At 41.3% G+C, this 21,594-nt stretch overlaps 1 protein-coding gene across 9 annotated transcripts in view; it reads left to right on the forward strand.

Moving 5' to 3' along the window:
* LOC138980017 (coiled-coil domain-containing protein 87-like) overlaps positions 1–21,594 on the forward strand; it is a 48,992-nt gene that overhangs the window by 16,116 nt on the left and 11,282 nt on the right. For 5 of the 9 annotated variants that reach the window (XM_070352809.1, XM_070352837.1, XM_070352800.1 and 2 more), the window contains 11 exons: positions 1,053–1,190; positions 1,721–1,821; positions 2,042–2,105; positions 2,589–2,690; positions 4,355–4,471; positions 4,999–5,159; positions 5,707–5,758; positions 7,164–7,205; positions 14,997–15,182; positions 17,485–17,618; positions 18,674–18,694. In XM_070352809.1, coding sequence (XP_070208910.1) covers positions 1,053–1,190; positions 1,721–1,821; positions 2,042–2,105; positions 2,589–2,690; positions 4,355–4,471; positions 4,999–5,159; positions 5,707–5,758; positions 7,164–7,205; positions 14,997–15,182; positions 17,485–17,618; positions 18,674–18,694 — 1,118 coding nt within the window. The remainder of the gene's footprint in view (positions 1–1,052; positions 1,191–1,720; positions 1,822–2,041; positions 2,106–2,588; positions 2,691–4,354; positions 4,472–4,998; positions 5,160–5,706; positions 5,759–7,163; positions 7,206–14,996; positions 15,183–17,484; positions 17,619–18,673; positions 18,695–21,594) is intronic. The other 4 variants (XM_070352847.1, XM_070352860.1, XM_070352818.1 and 1 more) reach the window with 3 other exon arrangements.

Genomic DNA, 21,594 nt, shown 5'->3' on the forward strand with positions numbered 1-21,594 from the left:
TCCATAAAGTCTCTTATTTCTAATGCATGGACCGCGCATAGAGCCTTATGCCATCCATAAAGTTATAGCAGGCCCCTCCTTCCAATAAGAGTTATGGAACCGGCTATTGGAGCGTTTAAAATGGCGGCTGCTTTCATGCCGATTCAGGATGAGAAGAAATTTGAGAAGCAACCGGATCTTTCTTGACCGCTTACATCCACTGAATCGTTACGACGACGTGGAACTGTACAGAAAATTCCGCTTTCATCGGCAGGACATTCTTGCAATCACGGATGAACTGTAAGAGCAACTCGAACTGCCGAATCGAAAGGGTGCATTGTCGCTGGTTCTGCGGGTTATCTTGACTTTGGGTCAGTTTTTACGCGTGCGGATCTTTTCAAGATGTGTGTGGCGAACTGATCGCGGTACATAATAATAATGATAATAATAATAATAATACGGGAATTTATAACATCAAACACAGCATGCAGAACCAGCAAGAGAGTGACTTATACCTTTATGGCGAGGGTACAGGAATGGATATAGTTTCCAAACCACGAAAGCCAGGTTTTATCAGGAGACGGGCTTTCCAAACTGTCTGCGGCAAATGGTGTAAAACTGGCCCGCCGCGAAGCATCACAAAGCTTGACGCATGCGCAGAGACACAGGATGAAGGGGAATCCCTTCCACTATCTACGTGTTAAAAATAGAGCCGCTCTTAGTTATTGCAGGCACTATTTGACCTCATGCATGCGGACCGCTGAGTTCTATAGTGCGTTTCATAGCTATGCGCTCCACAGCGCTATGAAATCCTAAAAGTATGGAGGAGCTATGCATTCAGGCCCTGGTTGCCAAACAGCTTCTACAGAGAGGGGAGGGGGGGAGGGGGGAGAATGGGTCTAATCCATTCATGCATTTTTTTTTTTATCCTCCTGCAGCAGGCAGTCCTGGAGCAGGTGTGCTGTTGTAGACAGAAGTGATACAGTCATATTCAGTGCAGCTGTACCTGTGTTGTTTGCAGGCCAAGAGCCATACAGTCATATTCAGTGCAGCTGTACCTGTGTTGTTTGCAGGCCAAGAGCCATGTTGTGACAAAGCTCAAACTGGGATCAGACAAATTTTTGTCGGAGGACCTCAGGCAGCTGATGATGGACAAGGACGAGACGGGGGTGGACGTCAACGGCGATGATGACCTGCCTCCATTATTACAGGTAGACATTTACGTTGGAGAATCTTGCGTCTATGGTTAGAATAAAAGAGGGATTCATTTGTGAGCAGGAAGTTTACGTAGACTTTCAGAGCCCTTTACTGCCAACCTGCTCAATGAACTATAGAAGGGGATGTTACAAAAGGGTTAAGGGTCAGATGCTGTGGAGCTCTGAATTCTTGACTTCCGTCAGAAGCCCAGAGGGGCTTAAAACAGGATTTCTTGTGTGATTGAATTTAGACAAATGAAAACTAATAAATATGTTAGAAGAAAGTAAAATACTTGTGTGTGGCAAATATATGTGGTGCTGGTGTTTTGGGTTGAATCCCAACAAACTTAATTGACCTTAAAAGTGTCTCCACATAAGTCAAAGATATACCATAACTGTGGCACCTATATATATAGATGCATCACACACAAATTATTTCAACTGTACAAATTCAAACTATTCTACATGTAGTAGCTCAGCTACAAAGAATTTTGGCTGCTATGTCTTTAAACATCGTCATACAGTGCAACTATTATTCTCTACAGGCCATCACTAGACATGCTCGCCATGACAACCTGAAAAAGAAGCTTGAAAGGCAGCTCAAAGAACTGGAGGAGAAAGAAAAAGAGCGCGAGCGGAGTGAAACGTGAGTCCAACATCATTGTATTGTTTTCATTCTCTCTTAGTAATTCGTATCATTTTTATTTATTTATTTTGTTTAAACTTTTGATGTTCTTGTTATTCTTTTAGTGGTGTCCATTACCTTGTACATTTGCACATGTTGCATGTTCAGCTCTTAAAATAAAGGGATTTGCTCAAGATGGCGGTTGGTGTGCATTACAAGTTGTTGTGTTTTTGTCAAACAGCATAGAGGTGCAGCTCCCTACTCACCCCCAGCCTGCAACTGTCAATGCCAAAGTTGGCAACAAGGTCAGTTTTTGTATGCTTGTTAGATGTTTATGCCATGCATGAAGCGGTGCACATGTAACAGACAATACATTGGATTCATGTTTGTAAATACAGTTTGATTGACAGTAATTGTCTGTACATTTCTTAGGACACAAATACGGATTAAACACAAGCTGTTTATGAAAATTTAAGTGATCAAACGCAAGAACTGCAGGACATGTATCAACAACTGTGCCAGAAATTAGCAATGGCATTTACAGCATCTTCAGTTCTAATTTGTAGTTTGAGATTCAGCAGTTACAGGGCGGAACCTGGAATGTAAGGCCACTCTTGTAAAAATAAAACTTCCCTGCATCTTTTTATTTCACCCTGTCATGAACGGACGCCTGCTGTAGAGGACACATGATGTGGCCCTTATAATAAGGGTGTCCTTTTTAGACAATTTGTTGTAATAGAAAATGTAATTGGCTGCATGGCAAGTCGTTTGTTTGCTGCTGCTTTCAGATGGTGGTGCGTACATCTGACATCCGTGTCTCGGAGCGCGTGTGTCTGTCCTCCATCACTCTGAGTCGCTTTGCTACAGTCTACAATGACTTGATTGAAGAGGTCTGTTATGGGTCGTTGCTTAACTGTGTGTGTGTGTGTGTGTGTGTATGTTTGTGTGTGCTTGCGTGCGTGCATGTGTGTGTGTGTGTGTGTGTGTGTTTCACATGATTTAAAAACAACACCAGGGCAATAAAAACAACACCAGGGCAACAATGATTTGATCTGAATCACAATAATCTTGATAGCAGTCCTAGGGCAGGAACAGTAGTTGGGATTTCTTCTTAGTTTAAAGGTGGTCGTCTACATGTTGCTTTTTGACTCACATGCGAAGCAAAAGTGAGTCTATGTACTCACCCGAGTCGTCCGTCCGTCCGTCCGTCCGGACGTCCGGACGTCCGTCCGGAAAACTTTAACGTTGGATATTTCTTGGACACTATTCAGTCTATCAGTACCAAATTTGGCAAGATGGTGTATGATGACAAGGCCCCAAAAAACATACATAGCATCTTGACCTTGCTTCAAGGTCAAGGTCGCAGGGGCCATACATGTTGCCTAAAAAACAGCTATTTTTCACATTTTTCCCATTTTCTCTGAAGTTTTTGAGATTCAATACCTCACCTATATATGATATATAGGGCAAAGTAAGCCCCATCTTTTGATACCAGTTTGGTTTACCTTGCTTCAAGGTCAAGGTCACAGGAGCTCTTCAAAGTTGGATTGTATACATATTTTGAAGTGACCTTGACCCTGAACTATGGGCACATGTTATGCTTTCATCATGAGACACATTTGGTCACATATGATCAAGGTCAAGGTCACTTTGACCCTTATGAAATGTGACCAAAATAAGGTAGTGAACCACTAAAAGTGACCATATCTCATGGTAGAAAGAGCCAATAAGCACCATTGTACTTCCTATGTCTTGAATTAACAGCTTTGTGTTGCATGACCTTGGATGACCTTGACCTTGGGTCAAGGTCACATGTATTTTGGTAGGAAAAATGTGTAAAGCAGTTCTTAGTGTATGATGTCATTGCTAGGTTTAGTTATTTGACCTTGACCCTGAAGGTCAAGGTCATGTAAAGGTCAAGCATGTGAGTCGTATGGGCTTTGCCCTTCTTGTTTCAATAATCTTATGGTTAGATTTCGCTAAAAAGTTATGTCAGATGATGAATGGGGAAAAAATGTATAGAAAAAAAAATGTTAAGAAAGTTTTTATTTTTGATAAGTGTTAGTTACACTTCCAATGTTTTGATTTCCATGTGCAGAGAGCATGTGCTTTGATTATAAATATCGACTAATCAAATTCATGTCACTATGCAGACAGCCACACCCACACAATCACAGTAAGTTTGACACTGGGTACTGGAGCGCTGTCCACGATTTTTTTTTAAACGCACGAAATGCATGGTATTCGAGAGTAGTTTTGCCCTTGGCATTTGCCAAATAAGGATATCCTACTACGCTGAATTAATATAATGCATTTTCAATCGGCTACCATGGCTTCATCCTTCCTGATCGAAATTTTTGATATTTGTAGGGAATAGACTCAGTATTTTAATGGTCAAATGCCGATTTCTGTATAAAAATGTAGACAATGACCTTTAAGAGTTTATAAAAGTGAGTTTATCTTTTGCTTGGTTTATAGCTGACACAAGACTGTGCTTTGTCTATATTAATACTATTGTTTCCTTTCCAATGATGATTGATTTGATATTATGCAGATTGACCCAGTGACGGTGAAGAGCCTGGACAAGAACCTGTTCCTCAGTGATGAGATCCGTGAAGTGTACCGTGAGATCATGAAGACGGTGCCCTACGATCACCTTGAACTTGATCATGTCAGTATACTCAACTGTGATGCATGTCATGAGTTGCACAGTTTGACAGATATGAATTATGATCAGTTTATGTGACTTTTGAATCCAAGCATTATGTGTGTGTGCTCAAACATCATTAGGTATGTTTGTGTTTTTTTGCGTTGAAAAATGGCCTGTGTTTTACTCCCCCAAAAATGCTCAACATCCTGAAAGCAGAAAACAGGACATACCTTGATTCTAAATGCTTGCTAGAGTGATCAGAAGGCCTGATTACAACTTGTTGAGAACTGAATCAAGAGTAAGCTGTTTATGTGCAAACAAAGTATAGAACGTTTAATTTATATGTAATTGACCTGGTATGGAACCTTGGTTTTCATCAAGAGCTATGGTATGCAACTAAACAACAGTACTACTTGGGTTATATGTTCAAGAATCTTTGTGATACGGATCTGTTTTTAATCAAATCTGTCGTAAGCAAACAAATTATGTAGCATGATAATGTGATTGATGAAACCAGTGATCTTGACTCTGAAAATAATCACCTTCAGGATGAAATGGTTGTGTCGGCACCAGAGTCAGTGAACGTGGCAGGCACCATGGCGTCAGCGTCTCTGGCAAAGAAAGTGTCTCAGCGCGTCATCAACCCTGACCTCTACCACGAAAAAGCTCCACCATGGGGCCACCAGGAAATGAAAGCCTGGGCCAGAACGTACGTTCACAAATCTTATCTTAAGCTTGTAACTGTTGAGAGGAGTTTGTTGTGTGCTTTTTTTAATTTGATTGTACAATCAGAGGTCCTTTACCATGAGAAACTCACACTGTGGGGTCACCAGGACATCAAAGCCTGTGCAAGAAAGTTTTTTCACACATTACTTTTGAAGAGCTAGATGTTGAGACGAGTCTGCTGAAGGTGATTATACTCGTTGGTGTATTTCGCACCTTCAACGTTTAGTGCAGATTCTGAGCAGACGGAATCGTACCACCCTTGTCTGTAACATGCATGCGAAAAGACTGATGGACTTGTAAAAGATCAAGGTTTTTAGTGAACGTTTAGGGGCTTGGAAACACACAAATGCCTAGAACGCACACCCTCGAAGATGACAGTGATGCCGCAGTGTAAATACCGGTATGGCTTGTAACACTCTTACAGGAAAAGAATGCATTTTGAGATGTAACAGAACTGAGAGATGAAAATACTGTATGAAGATTTTTTAAATTTTTAACTGACTTTTCACTATCGTCTTTCTGATTTGCAGGCCAACCGACCCGCCCAAAAATTTCCAAGGAGAGAATGTCTTTGCACCTGTGGTAAGTTCTAGTTCTGATTTATTTTTCAAATGTTTGTTTAATATTGCATGCCGTCTGAGTGCTGTTGAATGCCTTATAACCTTCAGTTATTTGTAAGGTCATTCCATTGGTTTAATGTGTATCTCTACATTTTGAAAACAAGTTCAGTAACATGAATTAGAGAGCAGTCCCTTGGTGACTTTTTTAAGGTCAGGAATTGTCACAATTACCATGCTTTGAAAGGAGCTTGTCCCTCTCCACAGAAGCTTCCCCTTTTGCGCTTATCACAGAATGTTCACTTTTCACCAAGTTACAGGACGGGTCGTCTTGTGCATGAAATAGAACATCAATCCACTGTCAGTCCCATGCATGGAGTCAGTTAAAGGCAAAGTCCTTCTCGTGAAAACAAGTCAGCTGAGCACCAGAACCAGATCCGTCAGATAGTGAGCAGAACCAGATCTGTCAGATAGTGAGCAGAACCAGATCTGTCAGATAGTGAGCAGAACCAGATCTGTCAGATAGTGAGCAGAACCAGATCTGTCAGATAGTGAGCAGAACCAGATCCGTCAGATAGTGAGCAGAACCAGATCCGTCAGATAGTGAGCAGAACCAGATCCGTCAGATAGTGAGCAGAACCAGATCCGTCAGATAGTGAGCAGAACCAGATCTGTCAGATAATGAGCAGAACCAGATCCATCAGATAGTGAGCAGAACTAGATCTGTCAGATAGTGAGCAGAACCAGATCTGTCAGATAGTGAGCAGAACCAGATCTGTCAGATAGTGAGCAGAACCAGATCTGTCAGATAGTGAGTGGAACCAGATCCGTCAGATAGTGAGCGGAACCAGATCCGTCAGATAGTGAGCGGAACCAGATCCGTCAGATAGTGAGCGGAACCAGATCCGTCAGATAGTGAGCGGAACCAGATTCGTCAGATAGTGAGCGGAACCAGATCCGTCAGATAGTGAGCGGAACCAGATCCGTCAGATAGTGAGCGGAACCAGATCCGTCAGCTAGTGAGCAGAACCAGATCCGTCAGATAGTGAGCAGAACCAGATCCGTCAGATAGTGAGCAGAACCAGATCCGTCAGATAGTGAGCAGAACCAGATCTGTCAGATAGTGAGCAGAACTAGATCCGTCAGATAGTGAGCAGAACCAGATCCGTCAGAGAGTGAGCAGAACCAGATCTGTCAGATAGTGAGCAGAACCAGATCTGTCAGATAGTGAGCAGAACCAGATCTGTCAGATAGTGAGCAGAACCAGATCTGTCAGATAGTGAGCAGAACCAGATCTGTCAGATAGTGAGCAGAACCAGAGGAGGTTTGGCAGTTTCAAAGCGCTCATGTCCATTGTGCTGCCACTTTGTAAAGTACATGTTCTTTCATTCTTGAGATTTTGTTCAAATGAAATGCTTTTGTTTTCACAGCTGGATGAATTAAACCACTGCGGGGGTACTTCTCTTATTGAGGTTTTTATTTCCGCCATTTTCAGCCTCATGTTTGGTTTGGGTGCATCATTGTTTCCAGTTTTGAAGGGTTCTTTTTGGACTGCCACTTGTTTTTGTATGCTTCTTTCACCTACAAATTGCACAGAGCTTTTGATACGTTGATTCTGTTGAAGGGTGTTTGGATTGGTGTTGGTTTGATTCAGCGACTGCTGTATTAGAGGTGTTATTGGTTTTGTTTTAAGTCTGAACTGTAAGAATCTTCTTTTCTCCATGCACAAACGCTCTTCTGGATTGTTTTGTTTGTGAGTTTGTTTGCTATCTGCTTCTCTTGTTCACTTTTCTGGGTTATGGTTTGTGTAAACTGTGGTACCTGTCATAAAAGGCCACCCCTTGGTACCAGCCAAAACGGTCCCCACATTACTAGGCTCCAAGCCAGCTAGGCCTACCGTGCACCCCCCTCAGGATCCAGCTTCAGTAGGCTAGATATATTCATTGGGGTCTACTGAACACGTTTTGACAAGTTCGCCACGAAAAAACTCATTCCCACTACTACTTATGTCCCTTTGTTTAAGGGTACCCCCTCGAACGTTAAATTTATCTGTGAAATCACAACAATGCACAGCTGCAATGAATGAACAGAGAACCCTTTTTTTGAAATCAAAACAGTTAAGTTGATCATTAATCTTGTAAAAAATACCTATTACAGTGTTCAGTGTTTGATAGGTTGGCTGTAGTGATGCTTGATAGGCGCGAACCGTCATTTTCACAGTACGCAAAGCTTGTCAACTTTGATGAGTAAAAGGTTTCAACAAATTTGGGTTCTCTGTTTCCTTTTTTAGAAACTACAATGCCTTTTGATAATTTCAAGCCACATTTGGAATTCCTGAGAGGATTTGTTGCGACACCAGATGAGATATTTCTCCCCTACCCCCTAAACGTGAAATTTTAGGAAAATGTCAAAAAACATTTTTCTTCAAATATTCATGATAACTTCTCACTGTTTTCCAATCAAATAACAAAAGTAATCACATTGACGACCAAAACAGTTCATTTATCCATCTTTTAACAGAACTACAACATTATTATTGTCTTTTCAAGACTGAAATGTAAAAAATAAAACAAAATGTTCAGATATAGACATCTATTCTAACTGTCTCTTACATATAGTGCTCTTGCTTCATAGTTTCCATATACAAGGTAGATTAACATAAGAAAGACAATCTAAGAACTAATGTTTCTTCAGGTAAGTGCAGAATGTTTGCTCATAATGCAAATGTCTCATGAATCAATTTTAGCTTTATAGAAATAACATGAAAAAGTCTTTGCAAAGAACTCTGTAAACTTTTTCTTTCAAACACACACACACACACACACACACACACACGCGCACACACACACACACACACACACACACACACACACACACACACACACACACACACACACACACACACACACACACACACACACAGACACACACACACACACACACACACACACACACACGATCAATCTTAGACTGTTTTAAGAGCAAGAAAGTCAGGTTCACAGGACAAGTTAGATAGATAGATAATTTATTGCCAAGTGTACAATACATGAATGAACATAAAAAATACACGAGGAAAGCAGCTTGCTGTGTGATAAAAACAAAAATAAATAGCATTCATACATCACTGGCGCATAGCATCATACATACATGGGTAAGACAATTTGGTATCACAGTAACTAATACATACACTATACAGACATGGTGAGAACTATGAAACTCTAAGAGCTATCGGAACCACAATAAAAGTACGCAGAATAAGATAGGATCCCCCCCCCCCCCCCCCCCCACTATCAACTACTGTAAGAACTGAACATGTTCCATACTGATAAAATGTACTTCTAAAACAGCACATAAAAATAAACTCTTCCAACACATCACAGTGGTTAAAGAACGACTAAAACTACTAAAACATACTAGATGTGTATTCCGGTAATATAACCAGCTGCTAAAACATAGTCTGGCTTCATCGCGTCACAGTGGTGTCACCATACTAAAACCCACTCTATATATCACAGTATGTAATGTCAGCTACTAAAACCATACTCCTAGAGCATCCTAAAACGTGTCACAGTCTGTAGAGTTCCTTTACCGGTTATTAAAAGCCAGGACAGCCTGGGGGTAGAAACTGTTTCTGAGTCTTGCCGTACGGCATCTGAGGGTTCTGAGCCTGCGCCCCGAGAGCAGAGGCTGGAAGAGATGACCAGCCGGGTGTGTGGGATCCTGCATGATGGACCTACATTTCCTCATCATGCGCAGGATGTGAAGGGAGTCTATAGAGGGGAGATCTCTGCCAATGATCCTGCTGGCAGCCCTAACGACCTTCTCCAGTTTTTCTTTCTCAAACTGGCAGGAGCTGCTGTACCAAACCGTGATAGAAAAGGTAAGGAGACTCTCTACAGCAGCCCTGTAGAACTGGGACATGATGGAGGAGGACACTTTGAACTTCCTCAGCTGTCTCAGGAAGTAGAGACGCTGATGGGCCTTCTTTACTGAAAGGTCAGTATGAACAGCCCAGCTAAGGTCATTGGAGATGGTCACCCCTAGAAATTTGAAGGAATCAACCTGCTCTACGTTCTCACCGCTGATGGTGAGTGGTAAGAGGGGAGTCTTTTTCTTCCTACGGTCAAAGACCATCTCCTTGGTTTTGGTGACGTTAAGGTCAAGGTCATTAGCCACACACCAGCCCGACACTCTCGCAACCTCCGCTCGGTACCCCGACTCATCACCGACACTGATCAGGCCTTCCAGAGTAGTGTCATCGGAGAACTTCAAGATGACTACTGAGGGGTCATGGCTCACGTTGTCGTTGGTGAAGAGGGAGAACAACAGTGGGGAGAGAACACACCCCTGTGGGGCACCAATGTTCAAGGTGATTGAGCTAGAAGTACTGCTGCCTACTCTTACAACCTGAGGCCTATCCAACAAAAAATCTAGAACCCACTTACAAAGGGATTCCTCGACGCACATGCCAGTGAGCTTGGAGAACAGTTTATGTGGAACAATGGTGTTAAAGGCAGAGCTATAGTCAATGAAAAGAACTCTAGCATAGCTACCAGACTTCTCCAGGTGCTCAACAATATGATGTAGACCTAAGGCTACTGCATCGTCCACGGAACGGTTGGCCCGATATGCAAACTGGTGAGGGTCAAGACTAGCATCAGTGGCTACCTTCAAGCGCTGGAGCACTAAACGCTCCAAACACTTCATCACGACTGAAGTCAATGCCACAGGGCGGTAGTCGTTGAGACCAGAAACGTTAGCCTTCTTCGGTACAGGCACCACAATGGAGCGCTTGAAGCATTTAGGAACATGGCACTGTTCTAGCGACTTGTTGAAAATGTCCGTGAAGACTGGAGCAAGTTGGTCTGCACACGTCTTCAGAGTCTGAGGAGTGATCCCATCTGGGCCTGCAGCCTTCCTGGGGTTCTGAGCCAAAAACAGTTTACGAACCTCGCTCACTTGGATAGGAAGTGGGCCCAGAGGGAGGGACGTTAGTGAAGGTTCACAGTCAGATTCAGATTCAAGTGAATCGTCCAGTCCATTATGGAACAGTGGTGCCTCCGCCTCTGCTTCATCGTGGACCTCACTGAGCAGGCTATGAATAACTGTCTGTGGGAGAACCAACTCTTCATTTTCTTCAGTCCACAGAGGCTCAAGGATTCCATTCTAACTGTCCCTTACATATAATGCTCTTGCTTCATAGTTTCCATATTAAAGATAAATTAACATAAGATTTAGAAACACAATCTAAGAAATGTAAAAGACAATCTCTTCATGTAAGTGCAGAATGTTTGCTCATGAATGCAAATGTCTTATGAGTCAATTTCAGCTTTATAGAAATAACATGAAAAAGTCATTGCACAGAATTTCAAAGAAAAGTTGTGCCTCTTCCTCCTTCTCTCCTTCCTTGTGAACCTCTTTGAGCAGGCTATCAATAATTGTCTGTGAGAGAACCAACTCTTCATTTTCTTCAGTCCAAAGAGGCTTAAGGATTCCATTGTTCAGCATCCTTCTATGACCATCAGCGGGGTTGGGAATCTCTGGGAGTGGCAGGTGAGCGTGCTTCCATGTGGCTGTCTCGTAGTTGGCCCTTCTTGCATGTTGTTTGAGGCTTTTGTGGCAGGGCAGAAATGTGAGCAATGTGATTTCTCCTAGCCGGCCAGCATAATGCAAGAGAATGAAGAACACGTCGCTCTCTGGGCTCTTTATTTGATGGTCTTTTGATCAACATATGAGGGTATGACAGTGCCGCCTCAACTTTAACAAAAAGCCGGATATTGTTTTGAGTGGAAACCAGTGCTGGCCCCCCTGCTGAGTCAAGCTGCTTCTGCGCAAATGTGGCGAGGTCAATGTTCAGATCCGCTCGAATGACTCCACCTGAGTCATGTTTCTCCACCAGCATCTGGCGTACTGCATCGACACTGTGACACCGTAGATTGAGCATTTGAACTTCTACAGCACATCCAGCAGCTCTTTGTTCATCTCCCATGATTCTCCCATTCTTCTGAACGTTTTCACAAACTTGGGTTTCTGCTGCAGGATTTTGACCGGATACCTTTCTCTTTCCTTTCCATAGAAGGCGCTGACTGTGAGTCACAGCCAGTAAAGGCGAGGAGAGAAAGCAAGACAGAACAGTGAGGTCGCGGGAGTTCTTCTGCAAGGGTAGCGATGTTGAGCAAACGTTTCCTATTTGCTTTGCCCGTGTCAAAGAGCAATGTGATTTCTCCTAGTTGGCCATCATAATGCAAGAGAATGAAGAACACGTCGCTGTCTGGGCTCTTTGTTTGATGGTCTTCTAGCCTTTGTGAATGGCTCAGGTACCAACAAGGCAGTTTCGACAGATCTGCTTGCAAGTCTGTGAGTTCTTGCAAAGACAACAGATTTCGTCTGGAGCACAGATGAGTGGTTCTGGAGACAGCATGAAGAGACCGGGTGACTGGGCAGCCTTCTTGTCAAATGACGGGAAAAAAGTCGCAATTCATAAGATTTCTGTTGGAGGTTTGGAGCAGGGATGCCATGGCAGACAAACTCAAAGGCAGGAATGTTGTTCTGGTCAGCGAGGGCAAGGCATACACGCTCACGTCATCTGGTGGCATCAAGACAGAAAGGTAACTACTGAATGATCTCACATCCAGCCAAGAAGAAACGGACTCAAGAATCATCGTGTACTGCCAGTGTGGCCTTCAAAAAGGCTACAAGACCATCAAAGTAAAGAGTCCATACAGCGACGTGTTCTTCATTCTCTTGCATTATGCTGGCCAGCTAGGAAAAATCACATTGCTCTTTGACACGGGCAAAACAAATAGGTAACGTTTGCTCATTATTGCTGCCCTTGCAGAAGAACACCCGCGACCTCACTGTTCCGTCTTGCTTTCTCTTCTCGCCTTTACTGGCTGTGACTCAGCCAGCGCCTTCTATGCCACAAAAGCCCCAAACAATATGCATGCAAGAAGGGCCAACTACCAGACAGCCACATGGAAGCGCGCTCACCTGCCACTCCCAGAGATTCCCAAACCCACTGATAGTCATGGAAGGATGCTGAACAATGGAATCCTTAAGCCTCTTTGGACTGAAGAAAATGAAGAGTTGGTTCTTTCACAGACAATTGTTGATAGCTTGCTCACCGAGGTTCACGAGGAAGGATAGAAGGAGAAGGAGGCAACACTGTTCCTTAATGGACTGGACGATTCACTTGAATATGAATCTGACTGTGAATCGGACGAACTTGTCCTTTCTTGCTCCAAAAACAGTCTTAAGATTGTGTGTGTGCGTGTGTGTGTGTGTGTGTGTGCGCGCGCGCGCGTGTGTGTGTGTGTGTGTGCGTGTGTGTGTGTGTGTGTGTGTGTGTGTGTGAAAGAAAAGTTGACAGAGTTTTTTGCAATGACTTTTTCATGTTAATTCTATAAAGCTAAAATTGATTCATGAGACATTTGCATTTATGACTAAAATTCTGCACTTACATGAAGAAACATTAGTTCTTAGATTGTCTTTCTTATGTTAATCTACCTTGTATATGGAAACTATGAAGCAAGAGCACTATATGTAAGAGACAGTTAGAATTGATGTCTATATCTGAACATTTTGTTTTATTTTTTACATTTTAGTCTTAAAAAGACAATAATAATGTTGTAGTTCTGTTAAAAGATGGATAAATGAACTGTTTTGGTCGTCAATGTGATTACTTTTGTTATTTGATTGGAAAACAGTGAGAAGTTATCATGAATATTTGAAGAAAAATGTTTTTTGACATTTTCCTAAAATTTCACGTTTAGGGGGTAGGGGAGAAATATCTCATCTAGTGTCGCAACAAATCCTCTCAGGAATTCCAAATGTGGCTTGAAATTATCAAAAGGCATTGTAGTTTCTAAAAAAGGAAACAGAGAACCCAAATTTGTTGAAACCTTTTACTCATCAAAGTTGACAAGCTTTGCGTACTGTGAAAATGACGGTTCGCGCCTATCAAGCATCACTACAGCCAACCTATCAAACACTGAACACTGTAATAGGTATTTTTTACAAGATTAATGATCAACTTAACTGTTTTAATTTCAAAAAAGCGGTTCTCTGTTCATTTATTGCAGCTGTGCATTGTTGTGATTTCACAGATAAATTTAGCGTTCGAGGGGGTACCCTTAAACAAAGGGACATAAGTAGTAGTGGGAATGAGTTTTTTCGTGGCGAACTTGTCAAAACGTGTTCAGTAGACCCCAATGAATATATCTAGCCTACTGAAGCTGGATCCTGAGGGGGGTGCACGGTAGGCCTAGCTGGCTTGGAGCCTATACATGTGACCTGTCATGACAGGTGTATTTGATAAAGGTAAAAGTCAGAGGGATGACAGAAGGACTGTTCTTTATTGGGAGGTGGCCTGCCATTAGAGGGGCCTCACATAGCAGGTACCATTGTGACAGAGTTGAGAAAGTGGGTATAGTGGGTATAGTGGGTTTAGTGGGTATAGTGGTTATAGTGGGTATAGTGGGTATAGTGGGTATATTGGGTTTGCTGTTTGTCAATCTGTTTTTGGATTCTTGTTTGTCAATTGAAAAGATTGCTGCTTAAAGCATAGAGAAACAAAGAATCATAATCTTTTGTCAAGTTTGTAACATCCCTTCTGGAATAATTCATTGCAGTCAGTTCTGATGACTTGTTTCTAGTTATTTTGTATTCTGTGTCCTTTCCCTTTTTAGCTCCCGTAGGTGTAGCCTATAGATGTATGAACTTGATCTGTTCGATGTGCGTGTGTGCGCTGGTGTACATCATGACAGACATTGACAATTCCCTCTATTTCAGAAACAAAGAGAATTTAGATGCACTATTATATTGGCCGTGATAGTAACAAGAGCACTTAGATCTTTCCAGCACAGCATGTTCAACTCAAAAACTTCACAGGCAGGAAGTACTGGAAGGAAATAAGTAGGAGAGGTAAAGATCTTTCCATGGTATTGATGGTTTTGAAAAAAACAATTCATGCATACTTGTCATTGCCCACACATACATGCACGCATTAGCCCAGAAAGGAGTCATATCTCTCTCTGAAGTTTGTGTGTTTCCACATGACACCAAATGCCGAACATGGACAAGATTCATGAGGTGATGCACAACCCCAAAACCGCCAATTATATTGTATATTATATAGATTATAATCAGCGGTTTTGATAAAAAGTTCATGCATACTTGTTATTACCCATTCATGCACGCATGCATTAGCCCGGTAATGGGTCATACCTCTCACAGAATTTTTTTATGTTTCCTTATGACACCAGACGCCCAACATGGACAAGGTTCACGAGGTGATGCACAACCCCACCAAGATGTCGCAGATGATGGCGACCACCGCCAACATGCCGTCCTTCGTGGTCGACAAGATGTCACGCAACTACGCTTCCTGGCTGCAGTGGTGGAAGTCTACCGTCACCAGTGATGACTACATGAAGTACCTGTCCACACTGGTGAGGTTTTATATGGTTGTTTTATTAGTCTGCCCAATGTTGTTGTTTTTTGTGTGTGGGTGGGATACAATACATGCGGAGGACATGCCGTGCTATGCAGAGAACTTTTCTACAGTGGAACTCCCTTTTAAGACCCCCAATTTAAGACTCCCTCCCTTTTAAGACCCTGTTTTTTTTACATTTAGTCAAGTTTTGACTAAATGTTTTAACATAGACGTGGAATCGAGACAAGGGTCGTGGTGTATGCGTGTATGTATGTATGTATGTATGTCATGTATGTATGTGCATGTGTGTGTGTAGAGCGATTCAGAGAAAACTACTGCACCAATCTTCATGAAATTTCACATGAGAGTTCCTGGGTATGATATCCCCAAAGGTTTTTTTCTTTTTTTCGATAAATATCTTTGATGACGTCATATCCGGCTTTTTGTGAAAGTTGAGGCCGCACTGTCACGCCCTCATTTTACAATCAAATTGATTGAAATTTTGGTCAAGCAATCTTCGATGAAGTCCGGACTATGGTATTGAATTTCAGCTCCGCAGCATAAAAATTAGGTAATTAGATTGCTCATTAAAGTTGTCATTTAGATCGAATTTTCACTAACAGATTAAAAAATGATTGCATCGTATTCCGCAATTTCTCCTGATTTCAAAAACATATACATATGTCATGTTTACTATAAAAATGTGCTCAGAATTACAGAAAATAGATTTAAGTAAGTACTGCGATCGCGCGCTACGAGGAGACGAGCGTGACCTGTCTCGGTTTTTCTATGTGGTTAGTCCAGACTATCGAGATTGTCTTGGCGATGACTGTTTTTTGGTGTTAATTTGTTACTTTGATGCAGACAGCTTGACTAAATGTTTTTATATCGCTTCACGCGACTTGTTTTGATATTCTGTTCATAACCTCTGTACATTTTCCCTCATTTTTAAGACTCCCTCCTTTTTGAGACCTGAATTTCTCAGATTTGTTGAGGTCTAAAAATTTGATTTCCACTGTAGTTTGGTTGACCTGCGGGGCGCAGGGTTACTAACACCTTTTCGGTAAGGTGGCAGAAATCCCTAGCTGTAAGAGCATGTGCTCAATGTCACGCTATTCGACCAACTCATATACAAATTGTGATTTTTTTTTTTCAAGTACATGTACTCTCCAATCTACCTAGCTGGGTTTTAACCTCATAAAGCTGGACTTGGGAGAAGTTGAGATCTCTCATTATCTTGCTCCCCAGCAACCGAAAGATTTTGAAACCACCTTTACCTTACAGTCGAACTCGCTTAAGACGAATCACTGGGGATCGGAAAAAAAGTTCGTCTTAACCAAAATTCGTATTAAGAAAATTGATTGATTTTTTATTTTTTTATTTTTATTTTTTTAAGTCTTGTACATTTTATGGTGTTTCAATTTGTTTCTTTCGCAACTTTCATGCTGCTTCACGTTTAGACAATAAAGTGACATATTCAGTTACATGTTCATGTGTGTCTCATGTTGAGTGATGATTGTTGAGTTTGAGTGAGAGTGAGCACACAGATGTTTCATCCTACGTTTTTGGTCACACACACGCACACACTGACACTGTCCACATTCGCGGTGTTCCTATCATTTGTCCGGAATCACTTACCTTGGCGACGGGTAGCAAACCTTGGCCAATTTAGCTGTTTTTTTTGTTTGTTGCAACATGATGTTCAAATCCAAATCGAAAGCACTGACTGACTGATAAACTATCGCGAACCGGCGAACGCAAACGTTGAGAGTGTGGTTTCCCTTGTCCAAGGGAAACCACTCTGGCATCTATATTTTTTGGCAATGGCTTCCGTTCTAAACATTGATGTTTCGTTTTTGGTATTCGCGAAGGAAATAAACGTCAGTCAGTCATTCATGTTCAGTGTCTGAGCTATCAATCACTTTGATTCTAAATTTGAAATTGTTTTGTGAGTACAGTGTAATCAGTTTAACTTTATTCAGTGATCGGTTGAGCAATGGTTCAAGCAGTCGACGCAAGGGAAGACTTTGACACATGTATTCAAACTTCTCAAATTCCCATGATATGTCGATCTCGGGACGAGTTTAAAGATTTCGTCATAAGCGTGAGTAAATTACAGACATTATGCATGCTTGGGAATCCAAAAAGTGCTCGTTATAAGCATAAATTCGTTATAAAGAATTCGTTTTAAGCATTTTTTTTAAGCATGAAGAAAGAGGTATTCAGTTGGGAACTTAAAACTAATACGTTATAAGTCAAAATTCGTAACTAGCGTGTTCGTTTTAAGTGGGTTCGACTGTATTTTGCTTTTTTTGCAGGAAACAGACTATATGGGCGTGGTGTTCCATTTCTACGACTCTGAGGAAGGAGATTCAGATGACGAGGATGTGGGAGTCATGCGAGGCCGTGTGTCACGTCGGACAATGTCCAGCAAGCAGACTAATGAACAGAGGTACAGGGCCCTGTTTTGACGCATTGCTTTTCTGTAGGAGTCGTACTGGATTTTATCTCCCTCTGGGGTTTTTTTTCTCAGAGATTGTATCAGAGTGTTTTGAGAGATATTTTATGGTTGTCCTGACTTTGTATATTATTCTGTGTGTTTTTCAAAGAGGGTATAAAGGAAAAAAATAAATGAAAGGAGACTTGCCATGTATTCTTCTTGTGTCTGTGTGTAAAACTGCTTTTATGGTGGTGGGTACCCGTCAAAGTTTATCTTGTCTTTATTTTTTTCTTCTTCTTATTTTCTCTATTTTTTTAAATTTCTGTCCCCAACCCCCACCCCCCTCTCCCTTTGTTCTGATATACGTGTATCTTCTTTGCCCTTCCCCCCAACCCCCCCCCCCCTTCCCCCCTAATCGCTCTCCCCAACTCCCTCTCCCTCCCGCCCCCCTCACTCTCTCTCTCTGTTGTAATTAGCAATACTGTATGATTGCGATTGACAATTGTCCTTTTATTGTCTTTATTTTTATGTCTTAGTTTAGCAGGGACAGATTGTAAGACTAGGCGTGAGCCTTAAATCTCCATCCTTGAGTAATAAAGTCCGTTCGTTCGTTCTCTCATTCTCTTTCTCTCTCTCTCTCTCTCTCTCTCTCTTTCTCCACTTGTATCCAAACGAATTGAAAGACAAACCTGGGCAGAAGCAAAAGGTCAGAATGGTGTTCAACAGTGACGAAGAGTCACTTTAGTGGTTATAGCCATCAATGACAAATGTACGAGGCGATGTAGTAAGAATGCTAAGCATGATTGATGTTGCTGTGGAAGTCTTTTCGTCCTTTTTTTTCGAGATATTGTATAAAAAAAAAGATGTGTTGGGATGAGGGATAAGGGGTTGATACACACCCTCATAAGTCTGGGTTGGGTATGTAAATAGTTAGAATAAAAAAGGAATTATACTCATGCGGACAACCTTTTCTTCTCTGTCTGACTGCTTAAGACATTTTGTCTATGGCACTTATTTTGTAATCTTATGAATTTTTTCCTGATGTGTTTTCTCCCTCTTTTCTTCAGGCGTCTAGCCAAGAAAATGAGGTAGTATATAGTAGGCAGCAAAATGAGTAGCATCAGCTTGAATTAGATTTAGCTTAAACAAGAAAAATTGGTAGAGAAATCAGAGGAAGTTTACAGCAAAAATTAATCTTTTTTTCCCTTTTATTCTTCCCTGGTTGTGTTCTGGCATTGTTCAAAAGATGGTTAGTTCTGCAAAGTGTGAGGGAAAGAATGGGTACAATTGAAAAGGGATTTAGCAAGAGTTAGCGATGGGGTTTAGCTAGCTTTTTCTCACTAGCCTGCATAAGTTTACTTTTTACATTTTGTCAAGTTATGACTAAATTTTTTAACATCGAGGGGGGAATCGAGACGAGGGTCGTGGTGTATGTGCGTGTGTGTGTCTGTGTGTGTGTGTGTAGAGCGATTCAGACTAAACTACTGGACCGATCTTTATGAAATTTGACAGAGTTCCTGGGTATGAAATCCCCGAACGTTTTTTTCATTTTTGACTCACATGCGAAGCAAAAGTGAGTCTATGTACTCACCCGAGTCGTCCGTCCGTCCGTCCGTCCGTCCGGACGTCCGTCCGTCCGGATGTCCGTCCGGAAAACTTTAACGTTGGATATTTCTTGGACACTATTCAGTCTATCAGTACCAAATTTGGCAAGATAGTGTATGATGACAAGGCCCCAAAAAACATACATAGCATCTTGACCTTGCTTCAAGGTCAAGGTCGTAGGGGCCATAAATGTTGTCTAAAAAACAGCTATTTTTCACATTTTTCCCATTTTCTCTGAAGTTTTTGAGATTGAATACCTCACCTATATATGATATATAGGGCAAAGTAAGCCCCATCTTTTGATACCAGTTTGGTTTACCTTGCTTCAAGGTCAAGGTCACAGGAGCTCTTCAAAGTTGGATTGTATACATATTTTGAAGTGACCTTGACCCTGAACTATGGAAGATAACTGTTTCAAACTTAAAAATTATGTGGGGCACATGTTATGCTTTCATCATGAGACACATTTGGTCACATATGATCAAGGTCAAGGTCACTTTGACCCTTATGAAATGTGACCAAAATAAGGTAGTGAACCACTAAAAGTGACCATATCTCATGGTAGAAAGAGCCAATAAGCACCATTGTACTTCCTATGTCTTGAATTAACAGCTTTGTGTTGCATGACCTTGGATGACCTTGACCTTGGGTCAAGGTCACATGTATTTTGGTAGGAAAAATGTGTAAAGCAGTTCTTAGTGTATGTCATTACTAGGTTTAGTTATTTGACCTTGACCCTGAAGGTCAAGGTCATGTAAAGGTCAAGGTCAAGCATGTGAGTCGTATGGGCTTTGCCCTTCTTGTTTTGATAAATGTCTTTGATGACGTCATATCAGGCTTTTCGTGAAAGTTGAGGCGGCACTGTCACGCCCTCATTTTTCAACCAAATTGATTGAAATTTTGGTCAAGCAATCTTCGACGAAGCCCGGACTTCGGTATTGCATTTCAGCTTGGTGGCTTAAAAATTAATTAATGACTTTGGTCATTAAAAATCTGAAAATTGTAAAAAAAATAAATTATAAAACGATCCAAATTTACGTTCATCTTATTCTCCATCATTTTCTGATTCCAAAAACATATAAATATGTTATATTTGGATTAAAAACAAGCTCTGAAAATTAAATATATAAAAACTATTATCAAAATTAAATTGTCGAAATCAATTTAAAAACACTTTCATCTTATTCCTTGTCGGTTCCTGATTCCAAAAACATATAGATATGATATGTTTGGATTAAAAACACGCTCAGAAAGTTAAAACAAAGAGAGGTACAGAAAAGCGTGGTATCCTTCTTAGCGCAACTACTACCCCGCTCTTCTTGTCAATTTCACTGCCTTTGCCATGAGCGGTGGACTGACGATGCTACGAGTATACGGTCTTGCTGAAAAATGGCATTGCGTTCAGTTTCATTCTGTGAGTTCGACAGCTACTTGACTAAATGTTGTATTTTCGCCTTACGCGACTTGTTTCTTTGTTTGTAAAGCAAGTAGTTTGATAAGCTTGGCACTGCTCTTTGTCATGACACTTTTGCTTGCTCCTAGTTTCATTTTGATGCTGTTTTGTTCTTTTCTGTTCGTTTTCTTTGGTAAAAACTGAATTAAAGATAAGTAAGTTTAAATACAACCAAAAAAAAGTGTTTGGTGCAGTATTTGTAGATTTCTATGTTTACTACATGAACATCCAGATTCATTTGTTTTGCTCTTGTATTTGTAGTTTGATAGTAGTTGCAAGAATAGTATGCTAGTTTCAGTGTTTCATAGGGTGTACCGTTAACATTTGGTGTTGATTGTTAAAAGAAAAAAACCAAGAAATTCCTCCGATAGGAACAACACCCCCGTCAAAGGGAAATAACCTTCTCAGTTGGTGACAGTGACTGAGTGAGAATGGTTATTTCCCTTTGACCAATTTTAATTTCAATCCACCAATAACTCCCTAACCGTGTGTTTGACTGGTCCCAATTTTTGTAAGGACCGTCTCAGGAATATATAGAACCTGTTCACCAAGTTTGGTGACGATCGGTCCGTTCATTCTTGAGAACTACTTGCGAACACAAACACACAAACAAACACACAAACACCCAAACAAACACACAAACACCCAAACAAACACATCGAGCGAAACCTATACACACCCCTATACCGGGGGTGTAATAAAGTGACTTTTTACGTACACACCACCCCCCGCGGGTTAGGGGGAAGAATTTACCCGATGCTCCCCAGCATGTCGTAAGAGCCGACTAACGGATTCTGTTTCTCCTTTTACCCTTGTTAAGTGTTTCTTGTATATAATATAGTCAATGTTTGTAAAGATTTTAGTCAAGCAGTATGTAAGAAATGTTAAGTCCTTTGTACTGGAAACTTGCATTCTCCCAGTAAGGTCATA

This window comes from Littorina saxatilis, linkage group LG1, assembly GCF_037325665.1.
Source record: "Littorina saxatilis isolate snail1 linkage group LG1, US_GU_Lsax_2.0, whole genome shotgun sequence".
NCBI classification, from domain to species: domain Eukaryota; kingdom Metazoa; phylum Mollusca; class Gastropoda; order Littorinimorpha; family Littorinidae; genus Littorina; species Littorina saxatilis.